Below are 15,170 nucleotides of genomic sequence, written 5' to 3'. Positions count from 1 at the left end.
CCTAGGCGGCAGGAGCAGACTGGGGAGTTATCCACCCCCAAGAGTAGGGCCATAGCCCCAGCCCTCTCCCCCGGGGCCCCAGGTGCCCTGTGCCCAGCACCAGAAGCAAGGTAGCGTCTCTACTCTTCCCTAGGCCTGTGGCAAGAGGCAAAGAGACTTCTCTGGCCTTGGGGCCTCAGGAGTGGTTCCAGCCAAGACAGAAGGTTAAACCACTTTTCCCAGGACTCTTCTGGCTTAGGCAATAAAGCCTTGATTTTACTTTCTATTCTTCCTGGTTTCTTGAGTCTGGCACCTGCTCAGGGACAGGCATGGGCTCACATGTACTCCCACTGTCACATACACACAACCAGGCACATGCACCCATGCACATGTGTCTGTGCACACAGCAGGCATGTATAGGCGCTCACCCATGCACATGTATACAGACATAGCTATTTGTATGTAAATGCAGCACATAGCCTTGTACCTGCATACACTACCTGCATAGAGAACAAGCACTTCCTTACCTTGTCACCTCCTACCTTTGTATCCTCCCACTCTCCAGCTGCCTCTCCTTCTCCTTGGCTCCTGCATCTCCCCTCACCCTACCTCCTGTCTCCTCCTTGCCCCTGGCCCTCACTGTGTTCCTCTGTAGCCTCCCCCAGCCCCACGTTCACTTCTAAATAGTCAGCATGGCAAAACCTCTAATCACTCTGCATGGGTTCCTGGGTGAGGGAAGAGAGATGAGATAATTCTGCTTCTTAGTTGCAGATAAAATAAACTGAGGTCCACAGAGTGGGAGTCATATCTCAGCTCAAGGAATGGAACCCAATGAATCTAGGTTTCTCCCCTTGTGTCTCCTCTGTGCTCTGGCTTCATCAAGGCAAAAGGCCCAGGGCTAGAAGCAGTCACTTGCTATCCCTGTCTCCCGACCTCCACAACGAGCCCCTGCTAGTGCCCAGGAATCCTGAGTCCCCTAGAGTAGGGGCTGGAGAGGGGGAAGGGGAAGGGAGAGGGAGAGTTGACTGCAGGTAAGGTTGGCACTAACCTCTGACTCTAATATTGTTCATCCAGCTTTACACAGGGGCCCTGCCATGGTGGCGGGCATGGTCATGGACCTGGCCCTGGGCACTGCCATGGTGGTGGGCAACCCCCTGGCATGGCAACCATCCTCCAGGTTCCCACCCTGAACCAGGGCACTGTCCTATGCGGGGCCACCCCCAGGGCCCTGTGGGCACACCCCTGGCCCACATCACTGAGGAAGCAGAAGAAACAGGACATAAGAACGGAGAGCATGACCTGGCATGGGGCCTGAACCAGAATCTTCTGGATCTAATAAACAGCCTCCTGGAGGCCATGTTCTACTCTTAAAAGAGCCTATCTTCCTTCACATCCAAACTGGCACTCAGGGGGCCCAGTGGTCTCTGAGTTCCCTAGTTGTGAAAATCGGCACCCAGTCAGGCATTCTCAGTAGTGTCCATAGCATATGGTTGAATAAGATCACCCCTCCTTTTGTTTTCACTTCTGCCCCACCCCCCACCAAAGGGTCTCAAGTATGGTCTCATCACATCTATCCCATCATATATACCCAGACCTGGTGGGCCTTCCAAAGTTCCATCTTACATGCCTCACCCTACAGATCAGAGGCCTTCAATGGATCCCTAACTCTCCAGATGTTATTTCTCACTATCCCCTGAAAACACATAGAAATTTCCAACCTCTTAAACTTTGCACAGTTTCCCCACCACCACCACCTCCACCTCACCCCCAGGTCAGGAATGCCTTCCTTCCAAGCCAGCTGAAGCTCCACCATCAACATGAAGGCCATTAGGATGAGTGAGGTCCTCTCTGTCTTTGCACACTGCCCCCTCCTCTGCAGCTCCTATCGACCATCACATGGGCCCAACCACACCCTACCCAGTTGGCATCAATTAATGGGCTGGCTTTTTATCTCTCTCACCAAACTAAGCTACTCAGGGCAGGGCCACCACTTCTACACCTCTAGACTCTCCCACCCTCATGCCTACTGGTCTATGCCTTGCACACGGTTTGCACACAGTTTAGGGATACCCATAGTCCAAACACTCCTGGGTTCTGACTCTTCTCCCCAGCTGCGTGCTTCAGCCAAGGCACCTACCACACACACAGAGAGCCTGCTTACTGTAAAACCTCTTCTGCCCATCCAAATTCCACGTCTGGGATCCTCTCCGTTCCCCAACTCCCAGGCTTCTCACAGGGCCCGTATCTGTTCTAGAGCTGTGGTAACAGCCCTCTAGCCCGGCCTCTCCCCCGCCTATCACACCGCCCCTCTCTCACAGCCATTCCCTGACAGGGGAAGCAGCAAGCGACCTGGAAGGAGTGGCTACTGGGTACCTTCCAGGCTGAAGTGGGGTGGTTATAAGAGAGAGTTGGGGCTTCTCTGAGTGTCTCTCTTGTCCCTCTCCCCGGCCATACCCTACACTTGAATAACAGAATCCAGGCTCCACAACTGAGGGGCGCAGACCCAGGTCCAGATCAACGTGAAGACCCAACTTGAGCAGGTGCTTAGCCTTACTGGGAAGGAAAGGGGGGACGCTGAGCGGAGCCGAGAGAAATGTGAGTCTAAAAGTAGCCCAACCCCTCTCAACCCCTCAGCGTCCGGAGCAGTGAAGTGCCGGCATGGAGCTGCCCCCTCTTTGGGGCTGGAAGAGTCTGCGTTACAAGTTATGAGGCTCTTTACACGGTGCCTGGGGTCGCGTTTCCTGGTCCCTCACGGGAAGACGGATGCCCCCCAGGAAAGGCCGGTGTGCGAACTACTGCACAGACTCCTAACAGCAGCTTTCAGACCTGGCCTGAGTTCAAGGGCCCACAACTCTAGCCCGGGGGTCTTAAAAGACAGCGAGCCCTCGGGCAGCGGCGCGGCGGGAAGCCTCTGTCCCCGCCCCCCGGTGCCGCGCCCATTGGCTGCGCTCCTCGTCGGCCCCGCCCAGCGACCGACCCGCTTGTCGTCGACGCGTGCGCAGGAGCCCGTCGCCGCCGCCGCCGCCGCCGCCGCTGCTGCCGCCGCTGCCGCCGCTTCAGCACCAGCGCCCGGACAGCGGCGCCGCCCACGGGCATGGACGGCGGTAGCGGCAGCGGCAGCAACGATCCGGCTCCCGGCCCGGGTCCGGAAGGGGAGCAGCGGCCCGAGGGGGAGCCTTTGGCTCCAGACGGCAGCTCCCCGGACAGGTAGGGGCGGACTGCTCCGCAGACCCAGCTCGCAGACCTTCCCAGAATCCCCGCCCCAGGTATCCCCAGTAGCCGCCATATGTCGTCCCATTCAGTCCCCAGCCCCTCCCAGAGCCCCTTCTGGGGCCTCCAGACTCCCTGCCCCCTGGCCACGCCCTCATCCTGCCGGGTCAATTTTCTCTCTCCCGATGCCCGCTACTGTCAGCCCGCTTAGCCCTCACCGCCCCCAGGACCTGCCCCACCCACTGTTCCTACCTTTCCTCTAAGGCCCCGGTATCCCCAGCCCCTCCGGCTTCCAGAGCCCCTCCCTCTAGGCCCTGCCCCCGCGTCTTCTCTGTAAGCCCCAAGCCTGCAGCAACCTCAGTCCGGGTTCCAGCGAGTCAATGTGGTCGAGGGTGCGCGTGTACTGTAGACGGGAGACTCGCCAAGGTGTGTCCTGGGGGGAGGGCAGACACTCGGCCTCCGAGCTAGGTAGGGTCTGTCTTTGTCCATCACCGTCTGTCTCCAGTCTGCCCCACATGGCCAGCTGCGCACGTGTAGGCTCGAGTCCCCACGTGTGGCAGCCACCTGCACTCTTCGGAGGCGCTGCGTGGGCAGGCTCTGAGGCTCAGGCTGCGGTCAGTACCGTCCCTGAAGGAGCACCAGGTTGGCGGGACAGAAGGAACATCTTCCCGCTGCGGGCCCAGATCTTGGTGCCTCTCCTCTCCCTTCCTCCACCATATGTGTGAGGGAACAGCCCAGCCAGGTAGCAATATGGCGCAATTTCTGTGCCCTGCCTGGTCTGCCGCCCCCAGAATCCCTCACCTGACATGACACCGCCTCTCTCTCCTGCCTGGACTGAAATAGGAAGCGTTCTTTGGGGGCAAAAGCAGAGGTGGACACATTGTCTTCAGACTGCCCCAGTTAAAATGTGCATCTGTACCTGAGTGAAGAGGAGACCCCACAAGTGGAGGGAAATGTTTTCTTCCCTCTGTGTTGACACATCAGCCTGGGTAGATTTAGCCACATTTCAGTCTGAAAGCCACAGAACTTTCTTCAACGGGATGGTACACAGGATTAATGTGTTCCCTGGACCAGGGGGCTGCCTGGAACTATGGCTTGACCAAAAAGCCAAGTATGGACAAGGCAGAGACAGTGACAGGACAGGGCAGGGGCCAGGATCATCCCTAGAAGGGACTGGAGAGTCATTTGCTGCCTTGGATATTTTGCCAAGGATCAGCCCTGTCTGGTCTACTCACTTCCCCTGCACGTGGGGGTCATACTTGGGCACAGGAATCACTTGCTTTCTTCTAGCAACTCCCTGAGACTTCTGGCCCCTCTCTGCACTTCCCCAGAGACCCTGGACAAATCAGGCAAAGGGATTCATTTCAATCCAAGAAACAAAAATACATTCCTGCTGAACGAAGTAGCACTCTGGGGAGTGAATAAGATAGCGCCCGCGTGCGCGCACACACACACACACACACACACACCCCTTTACTAATGCATTGACAACAGAGCAATTTGAAATAGTTCATTCTTTGTGTTTTTAAAATTACCTTTTTATTTTCCTAGTGGCGTGAATTGCTCCCTCATCTGTCCTGGCCACTCTGCAGGATCACATGGATGTCCATATGGCTACGTGTCTGTGGACTTGGGGGCATGGTTAATACACATGTACATTTTCCGCTCACGGGGCTCCCAAGAGAGGTGTCTGGGGCACTATTAGCCAGGCCCTGACTGCTGTGACTTTGGCCATGAGTGAGGCCTGTGTCATCACTTTCCATTAACCTACCTGCCTGCCCCAATCACTTAGCTTACAGACCAGTGGGCCCAGGCAGGTGGCCCAGGAAATCGCTCATCCCAGTCAGAGCCATGGAACTGAGAGGGTGAGAATGAAAGCCCCCTGGGGAGGCAAGGCGTGGGGTGCTTAACTCATACTATTACTAGGTCTCCTGAAAATAGAGGGCAGCAGTGGCTGGCAGGAGAAAGCTTTTATTCTGAGAACAGTTTGGCTCTTCTCCTTGGGAGGGTCAAGACAAACTCCCGGTTCTACAGCAGTCGGAATGTGGAAAGTTTCAAATTCTGCCACATTCACAATGATGGGCACAGTCATAAAGGGTGAGATTTGGGAGAGGGATAGAAGGGATTGAGAGGAAGCGGCTGGGGCCAGGGAGACCCCAGTAGAAGCAAACCAATGGTGGATGCTGGAATCCCCCTTGAACAGGAGCCTGCTAAGGAAGGGGGTGGCTTATGAGATTTGGTAGACTGGTTAAGGACAACTGGAGTTCCTTCCTGTTCTCTGCCAGCACGCCCTGGAGTGCTGGCTTCCCTTAATGAAAAAGAAACTGACACTCCAAGCGGGGGCCTGGCTCCTAGGATAAGCCCGAAGCTCAGTGAGTGCTCTAAGACCATGCGCAGCTGAAATAGGCACCCTGGCTGCCCCACCCTCCTGACTGCGGAAAGCAGGCCCTGCTCTAAAGAGGGAGACTAAGACTAATGGGTCACCTTCATGCCTTCAGGATCCAACCCAGACCAAGCACAGTATCCAGCCTGTGGCAGGTGCTCAAAAAAGACCTGCAGAATAAAAATCTTAAAGAAGTAGATGTCCACACTTACACACATGAACCCCGGTCATTTTTCCAGCTTCCCTTTGGCCCATGGTGATGGGCCCATAAGCTATTTTATCTGCAAGGACACTGGTTGCTGTATCATCTGAGGTCTTGCTTGAGAACAAGTTTAGTCAAATTCCTATTTTTCTAAGTGTTGAGTTAGTTAGAAAAAAAAATCATGAAACAAATTCTGATGCTGCTTCTGGATAACAAAAAGAAAAGTACTTATATATGTAGTGAGATTCTCAAGGTGTGAGAAGTTCTCAAATGGAGATATATTATCTGCAGTGCCTAAAGAGGTCAAATTGTAAATATAAATATACTTCTTAAACTACACACTCCCTGCAGCACTGAGTGTGGGAAGAGGCAGGAAAGTAAATGTCTTCCACATGCCAGGCTCCACGCCAGGCACCTCACATGTGTTACCTCAGTTAATGCCCATACTAAACCTGAGAGGGAGACGTTATCATCGTACCCTCACTCAGCAGACAAGGATGCCAATGCTCCAAGAATTGTGTGTCTTTCCCAAGACCCCAGAGTTAAAGGATGATGGAGCCAGGATCCCACCTCCACTGCTCCCCTATTTTAGTCCAAGCATGAGAATTATACCCCACCCCCTGACTGTCTGCCATCCAACCTTCTGGGAGGAAGAGGAGGAGCTTGCCTATTCTTTCCAGTTCCTCTACTTGGTCTCTGGGCAGAACCCAGCCTCTGTGGGCAATGTCCACGTGCCACCACAGCCAGGACTCTGGCCCACGGCCTCTTCAGCAGTGCAGCAGGCAAGACTGGAAGCCAGGGTTTGCTCGGCATAGACCTGGCTCTCCCATGGGAGCTATGCAAGTTGTAGCAGGCGGATGGAAGAAAGACTCGCTGGAGGGCCCAGAACCCCTTGGGAACCCGCCATGGCCCTCAGGCACTCTGTTCTGTGGCCATCTCCTCCTGTCCCAGGTCTGGCAATCCTGCCCCTGGGGTGGGACTGCACCTCTGCCTGCACCCAAGGAGTGGGGCTGGGTCCATGCACAGAGTGCTGCCCTCATGCGTAATTTGGAAAGAGGAATCTATTGCTGACTCCTCCCTGGCAAGCTCCTTGGGGGTCCCAACTCCCTCTCCCAACTGTGCACACCGTTGCAGAACACACCTCCTGCCCCAAGGCCCGGGGTTGGTGAAAAGGCAGCGGTTGCCTCTGCAAAGCTTTCCCTGACCCCCCCACCCCTGTCAAAGTTGGGTCCTCCTCTGGGCACCTTCAGCCCTGTGTGACTTCCCCTCTCACAGCACTCAACACGGTGGCCCCTGCACATCGCCCACCTACCATGAGTGCCTGGAGGACAAGGACTGGGCTTTATTCATCCTGGAGGAAGAAAACTTTCTTCTTCTAGGTTCTTCTGGCTGGTCTAAAAATTAAATTGACATGAGACAGATTAACAGGAGAAAATAAAATTAGCAGCCCGTCCAGCACTCAGCCTTCACTCAGCAAACGTCCCTGGGGCACCTTCGGTGTGCAAGGTGCTGCTCAAGGCACTGGGGACACAGATGAACAAATGCACCAGGCCCTGCTCTCGGAGCTCACGTTCCATAGGAGAGACAGGCAGTAAACATGACAATATATAATACAATGTCCAGTTGTGGAAGATGCTAGGAAGAAATATAGAGTAGGTAGGGGGATAGGAGTTGGTGGATGATTATTTAGAGAGGGTAGTCAGGGAGGGCTTCTCTAAGAAGGTAATGGTGTGAGCCGTGCAGTTATCTGGGGAGGAACATCCCAAGCAGAGGGCAAAGAAAGCTCAAAGGCTCTAAGGTGGGAACAAAAGTGCAGCAGGTGCTCAATAAACGTCTGACAAGAGGATGAAGAGACAACTATAGCAGAAAGAGCACAGGGCTGCAAGTCAGAACTGGGTTCAAGGCCCAGCTCTTCAGGGCTCACTGAACTTCAGTTTTCAAATCTATAAAAGAAGGAAAGTACTTCCCCTGTATGGTTTTTAAAGGAGTAAATAAGATCATATGTGTTTTGAGGTGCATGGGCAGATGAGTGAATGAGACAGTGAACCCCAAGAAGTAGGCTGGGGGTGTAGACCCAGAGCCTCCACCCTCCTTGCCTCTCCCCAGGCCTAGGAATAGAACAGCCTGAGCTCCATCCATCTCAGCTCACTGAGCAAGGCTGCTGCATGGTGTGGACCACCGCTGTCTCCCACCCCCTTTTTCCCTGTCTCCTCTCTCCCCAGGTCCCAGAGCAAGGCTGTGGCCCCTGAGGCAAGCCCAGAGAGAAGCTGCACCCTCCACAGCTGCCCCCTTGAGGACCCTTCCAGTTCTTCGGGACCCCCACCAGCAGCTTCCACCCTTCATCCTGTGGGCCCATCCAGCCCCTTGGCCCCTGCCCACTTTACCTATCCCCGGGCACCACAGGAATACCGGGGGGGCAGCTCCCTTCCAGGGCTTGGGGACCGGGCAGCGCTGTGCTCCCATGGCTCCAGCCTCAGCCCTTCCCCAGCCCCCTCACAGCATGATGGGGCCTGGAAGCCGGCATCTGTGCAGCACCATGTGGTCAGCGTCAGGTAAGGAGGGGTCCAGCAGCCTGCCAGCTGCCCTGGAAGGTGGGGCAGGGCTTAAAAGTGGGGTCGACCCCCGCCCCCGGGCTCTGGACTCCTTCACTAGGAGGCAGCCCAGGATGTCCCCTGCGTCTGATGGAGGAGGCAGCCTGGATGGAAGAGGAAGGAAGCGTTGGAGCTTGGGAGTGGGAAAGCCTAAAAGGGTTCATACCATCTTCCTCTATCCTCCACCCCCATCCCAACCTCCCACCCTACAAGAGGACTCTAGCAAGCAAGTGTCTTTTCTTCTCCTCCACAGGCAGGTACGGGCCTTCCAGATGCCAAAGAGGTAGGCCTGGGCCTTCTCTGGAGCCCTAGGGGTGGCCAGGCCAGTGCCCAGTTTAGCCCCACCATCCCTTGTTGGTGGCTTCTAAGCTCCCACATTCCCTGCTATCACACCCAATGCTAATTCATGTGGGATCTCTTCCTCTTTCCCAGCTATTCCCAGCTGATTGCGGAGTGGCCAGTGGCCGTGCTGCTGCTGTGTCTGGCTGTCATCCTCCTCTGCACCCTGGCTGGACTGCTGGGGGGCCAGCTACCCGATTTCTCCAAGCCCTTACTGGTGAGGGACCAAGGGGAGGGATGGGCCCCCAGGCCTGGCCACCTCAGCTCAGTCTGGGGCAGGAAGTTGGAGTGGCCCAGCTGGGAGTGGGGTGGCGGCAGTGGGCTCTCCAGAGAGAGCTGGGAGATGGTATAGAGGTGATCCTCGTGTCCAACAATCCAGGCAGGCAGGCCAGCCTTCCCTGCTCCAGGGACCCAAAAGGGCAGAGCCGAGAAGGGAGAAGGAGAACTCCCCCTCCTGTCGGCCTGACCTTCTCTGCCCTCCTCCCTGCAGGGCTTTGAGCCTCGGGACACGGACATTGGGCGCAAGCTAGTGGTCTGGAGAGCACTACAGTCCCTCACAGGCCCCAAGAAGCTGCTTTCCCTTTCTCCAGACCTTGAGCTGAACAGGTAATGGGTTCCCATCTTTCCACTGTTGGGGGGAACCGGGGAAGGAACGAGGTCTCCAGAGAGCAGCCGAAAACAGGTCAGAGGGCCTGGCATAGATTTTCTCTCTACCTCAGCTCAAACCCCCATACCACTCTGAGCCCCACACCCTGGAGCAGTGCCCAGGAGGGCATGGTCCGGCCTCGGAGGATGGTGGAGCCCCTGGAGGCCAGAGGGCAGGAGAGCTTCTTCTGTGGCCCCCCTGGTAAGCTGCAGCCTGGCCAGTTCCTGGCTTTAATGGTGGTTACCCGCCTCCCCACCTACGAGAACATGAGGGCCCAGGAGAACAAATCTGGGCAGACAGAAGGGCAAGGAGCCTGGCCAGTCACATTCAAGCCAAGGAAGTTGAGTTACAGCTGGGAGGATGAGGCAGGTCTCAGGTACTCCAGCCAGGTAGGGGCAAGCTGGATGGGGGTGTGCCACAGGGGAGGGATGCAGGCCCAGGATCAGGCAGCCAGGCACAGGTTTCAGGCTCCTGGGAATCTAAACCTCTTATGGCCCTGGGTAAGCATCTTCCCTTTGGTGGGCCCAGGACCTGGGGCCAAAGGGTGAGCTCTGGGCGGTGTGTTGCAGAGAAGAGCTATGCACAGCTGGTGTTCATGTCCACCTCAGCGGGCAGCCTGTGGAACCTGCACGCCATCCATTCCATGTGTCGCATGGAACAGGATCAGGTGAGCTGGCTAGGGAGGTGCCAGGGGCTGGGAGGGAACCAGGGACACCAGGGACCTGATCATAAGGAAATACAGCTGAGCCAGGACTCCCAGCCTGGACTAGGAGAGAGCATTCCCTGCTTAGAAAATTACTGCAGCCCTGCTGAGAGGTTCTGGGTTGGCGGGGAGAGAAGAGTCAGCTGTTGCCAGAAGAGCCAAGACACAGGTGCTGGAAGACAGACCCTGCAGAGCCTGGGGATTTTCGAAAGGTCCTGAAAAGGAGCCTCAAGAGCTGTTGAGGAGGCCCCGGCCCAAGGCCCCCAGCCCCCATCAACTCAAGCGCTGCAGATCCAGTCATGCTAACTGGAGAACCATGTGCTATGACATCTGAAGAAAGTTTCGCTACTAAAAACAGTGTGAACACCACTAGGCTTAAAGAACATGTGCTCTGGAGTCAGATGCCTGAATTCAAGGCCAGCTCTAATACTTCTTGGCTGTGTGACCTCAGACACATTTCTCAACCTCTCAGTGCCTCGGTCTTTGACTATATAAAATGGGAATAATGGTAGTTTCCTCATAGGGGTGTTGTGACAATGAAACAAGGTAGAATTTGTAAAAAATACAGCATAATGACTGACATTAGTGATCTCTCAATAAATGTTACTATTGTCACCATGATCTCAGGCCCAACGCCATACATCCAGTTGATGGCAGTACAGGGCCTCTGATTCCCAGGCTGGCATTCTCTGTAACTACACCAGCTATTGTAATGTCAGCATCAGGGTTGGAGAGAAAAACAGGCATGAAGTCTGAAAAAGAAATAGCCCTATCCCTCACAAGGTTTAAGCAGACCAGTGGACAGAGATAGGGGGCTAGGGTTTGGTAGTGACCCTGATCCTGGAATGTTTTGGCCTCCACTTTTCCCACCTGTCCAGTTCCCTGGACACTTGGCCCCGTTCCATCTGTGGCTGCCACTTCCACTCCTACTCCTGTCTCAGGCAGTGCAGAGTTGGGGTGTGTGACCTGCTGGGGCCCTTAGGGCAAGACCTCTCAGGCTGAGGCCTGGGGCAGCATTCCTGAGGCTCCTCTTTGATGGAGTCAAGATGTAGCTGCTGGAATCTGGGTCTGGCCAATCAGGTTTTGCTGGGCAGTCAAGATACCTCTCTGCCTCTGCCCTAAAGCCTAAAAGGAGGTGAGAGGGCCTCGGACAGTGCTGGGGAAATCTGGGCCCCTGCACTGCCCCTGAGCTCTCTCCTGCTGTGTGTGTCCTATAGGTCCGCTCCCATACCAGCTTTGGGGCTCTGTGCCAGCGTACAGCAGCCAACGAGTGCTGCCCCAGTTGGTCCCTGGGCAACTATGTGGCCGTGCTCTCCAATCGTTCCTCCTGCCTGGACACTACTCAAGCCGACACAGCCCGCACGCTGGCCCTGCTGCGGGCCTGTGCCCTCTACTATCACCGTGGTGCCCTGGTGCCCTCCTGTCTGGGACCTGGGAAGGACAAGCCCCCGCGCTGTGCCCAGGTTCCCACCAAGTGCTCCCGGAGCAGTGCTGTCTACCAACTCCTGCACTTCCTGCTGGACAGGGACTTTCTGAGTCCCCAGACGGCTGACTACCAGGTGCCCTCCCTCAAGTACAGCCTGCTCTTCCTGCCCACCCCGAAGGGTGCCTCCATGATGGGCATCTACCTGGACCGCCTAGCCGTGCCCTGGGGGCTCTCCGACAACTACACGTCCATCACTGGCATGGACCTGGGCCTCAAGCAGGAGCTGCTGAGGCACTACCTGGCCCAGGATACGGTGTACCCCTTGCTGGCCCTGGCCGCCGTCTTCCTCAGCATCGCCCTCTACCTGCGCTCCCTCTTCCTCACACTCATGGTGCTACTGGGGGTGCTGGGCTCCCTGCTGCTTGCCTTTTTTCTTTACCGAGTGGCCTTCCGGATGGCCTACTTCCCCTTCGTCAATCTGGCGGCCCTTGTCCTGTTGAGCAGCGTCTGCGCCAACCACACCCTCATCTTCTTCGACCTCTGGCGCCTCAGCAAGAGCCAGCTGCCCTCCGGGGGGCTGGCGCAGCGCGTGGGCCGCACCATGCACCACTTCGGCTACCTGCTGCTCGTCTCGGGCCTCACCACGGGAGCGGCTTTCTACGCCAGCTACCTGAGCCGCCTCCCCGCCGTCCGCTGCTTCGCACTCTACATGGGCACGGCTGTGCTGGCGCACCTGGCGCTCACGCTGGCCTGGCTGCCCTCCTCCGCGGTGCTCCACGAGCGCTACCTAGCGCGCGGCTGTGCGTCCCAGGCGCGCGGCCCGTGGGGCGGCAGCGCGCCCCGGCGACTGGCGCTGGCGCTGCACCGGCGGCTCCGCGGGCTTCGGAGGGCGGCCGCCAGCACCTCGCGCCTGCTCTTCCAGCGCCTCCTGCCCTGCGGCGTCATCAAGTTCCGCTACATCTGGATCTGCTGGTTCGCCGCGCTGGCGGCGGGGGGCGCCTACATCGCCGGCGTCAGCCCCCGCCTGCGGCTGCCCACGCTGCCGCCGCCCCGCGGCCAGGTCTTCCGGCCCAGCCACCCCTTCGAACGCTTCGACGCCGAGTACCGTCAGCAGTTTCTGTTCGAGCGGCTGCCTCAGGGCGAGGGCGGCCACATGCCTGTGGTTTTGGTGTGGGGCATCCTGCCGGTGGACACTGGCGACCCCCTGGACCCTCGCAGCAACAGCTCTCTGGTGAGTGACCCTGCCTTCTCGGCCAGCGGTCCTGAGGCCCAGCGCTGGCTGCTGGCACTCTGCCAGGGAGCTCGGAATCAGAGCTTCTTTGGGGCCCAGCCGGAGGGCTGGCCGACACTGTGCTTCGTGGAGGCCCTCCGGCGCTGGATGGAGAGCCCCGGTTGTGCCCGCCTGGGGCCTGGCCTCTGCTGTGGCCCCTCGGGCTTCCCCTGGGCCCCCCAGCTTTTCCTGCACTGCCTCAAGATGATGGCTCTGGAGCAAGGCCCCGAGAGCACCCGGGACCTGGGGGCCCGCTTCAATACCCAGGGCGGCCTGGCTGCCCTGGTCCTGCAGTTCCAGACCAACTTCCAGTATAGTCCAGACTACAGCCAGGCCCACCACTTCTACACTGAGGTCAGCTACTGGCTGGCAGCAGAGCTGGGCAGGGCACCCCCCGGCCTGCGCCAGGGTTGGTTCACCAGCCGTCTGGAGCTGTACAGCCTGCAGCACAGCCTGAGCACCGAGCCTGCCGTGGTGCTGGGCCTGGCGCTGGCGCTGGCCTTTGCCACACTGCTGCTGGGCACCTGGAACGTTCCACTTAGCCTGTTCTCTGTGGCAGCCGTGGCAGGCACCGTGCTGCTCACGGTGGGGCTCCTGGTTCTACTCGAGTGGCAGCTCAACACTGCTGAGGCCCTCTTTCTCTCTGCCTCTGTGGGCCTCTCGGTCGACTTCACCGTCAACTACTGCATCTCCTATCACCTGTGCCCACACCCTGACCGCCTGAGCCGCGTGGCCTTCTCGCTGCGCCAGACCAGCTGCGCCACGGCAGTGGGGGCTGCAGCCCTGTTTGCAGCCGGTGTGCTCATGCTGCCTGCCTCGGTGTTGCTCTATCGCAAGCTGGGCATCGTCCTCATGATGGTGAAGTGCGTCAGCTGCGGCTTCGCCAGCTTCTTCTTCCAATCTCTCTGCTGTTTCTTTGGACCAGAGAAGAACTGTGGGCAAATCCTCTGGCCTTGTGCCCACCTGCCATGGGACGCCGGAACTGGGGAGCCTGGTGGGGAGAAGGCAGGCCGCCAACGACCAGGGCCAGTGGGAGGGGCGCCTGGGTCCTGTCCAGAGCAGTACGAGTTACAGCCCCTGGCACGACGCCGGAGTCCCAGCTTTGACACTAGTACAGCCACCAGCAAGCTGTCCCATCGGCCCTCAGTGCTCTCTGAGGATCTACAGCTGCATGATGGCCCCTGCTGCTCCCGGCTCCCACCAGCCCCTACCTCCCCAAGGGAGGTGTTCCTGGACCACCAGGCACTCTTCAGCCAGTGCCCAGCCCTGCAGACCTCCTCCCCCTATAAGCAGGCTGGCCCCAGCCCCCAAACCCGGGCCAGGCAGGACTCCCAAGGGCAGAAGGCTGAGCCCGTGCAAGCATCACCGGAAGCCCCAGCCCACTCCCCCAAGCCCAAGCCCCAGGTCGCAGAGCCTCCTGATTGCCTCTGCTCTTCAGCCAGCACCCTGGAGGGGCTCAGTGTGTCTGACGAGACCTGCCTAAGCACCTCTGAGCCCAGTGCCCGTGTGCCAGATTCCGTGGGTGCCTCTCCAGAGGACCTGGGTGAAACTGAGCAAACAGTACGTGAGCGGGGCCAGCTGAATGGGAAGCGGGACACGCTGTGGCTGGCGCTGAGAGAGACCGTGTACGATCCATCACTGCCCGCCTCCCACCAGAGCAGCTCATCCTGGAAGGGCCGTGGGGGGCCGGGGGATGGCAGCCCTGTGGTGCTGCCCAACAGCCAGCCAGATCTGCCAGACGTTTGGGTGCGCAGGCCCAGCACCCACACTTCAGGCTACAGCAGCTGAGGGGGGCCCCGAGAGGCCGGACTGGGGCCCAGAGCCTGTCGGGGGTGACAAGGCAGGGGCAGCAGCAGGCTAGAGCCTGTTGGTGTTTCCTCACATCAGCGTGGAGGGGTCTCACTCTCCAGCTGTGGATTTTAAACCGTGCCAGATGATCCAGCTTTGGTAGGGGCTTCTGCTTCCTCCCCACATCTAGAGGATTCAGTGGGGGCGTGCGGGGGGGTGGTCTTTGGAGTGAAACGCCAAGCTCTCCTTGTGACCTGCTGAGGGCTCATCCGCCCCACAGTGCCAACCAGGACCCACCCTCTGGAAGGGGGAAGGCCACAGGTGTAGCTCTATGTATCAGGGGAGGCTGACCTGGCCCCCATGCCAAGTGACAAGAAGGTCAGTGGGACTAAGGGACCCAGTCCTTGGGACCCTGCCAGGGCCCCTCACCAACCAAAAGAGCGCTGGGAAACCTCAGCAGCCTCCTGGGCCTCACACCTTTCAGGGGCTTTTTATCAGGACACTTCCTTCTCTTTGGGGATCCTCTCTGGGCCAGAATTGGGCTGGGCCCTCTGTCCTTAACTACCTGTGCCCCTCACACTCCTCAGTCTGACCAGGAATTTGTCAAGGCCAGGCAGAGATGGCTGCTGGAAG

At 58.1% G+C, this 15,170-nt stretch overlaps 1 protein-coding gene across 1 annotated transcript; it reads left to right on the top strand.

Moving 5' to 3' along the window:
- Positions 1–2,881: 2,881 nt before the first annotated feature.
- DISP2 (dispatched RND transporter family member 2) lies at positions 2,882–14,537 on the top strand (the record flags this gene model as incomplete). Its single annotated transcript, XM_082618715.1, has 8 exons — positions 2,882–3,186; positions 7,997–8,326; positions 8,619–8,648; positions 8,798–8,921; positions 9,195–9,310; positions 9,424–9,551; positions 9,920–10,017; positions 11,271–14,537. Exons 1-8 carry the CDS (start codon positions 3,074–3,076, stop codon positions 14,535–14,537), a joined length of 4,206 nt encoding a protein of 1,401 aa, XP_082474841.1. The 5' UTR covers positions 2,882–3,073.
- Between the last annotated feature and the right edge of the window lie 633 nt (positions 14,538–15,170).

Source organism: Mesoplodon mirus (assembly GCF_964341445.2).
Source record: "Mesoplodon mirus genome assembly, chromosome: 4".
Taxonomy (NCBI): Eukaryota; Metazoa; Chordata; class Mammalia; order Artiodactyla; family Ziphiidae; genus Mesoplodon; species Mesoplodon mirus.
This window is presented reverse-complemented; position numbering and strand designations above follow the sequence as displayed.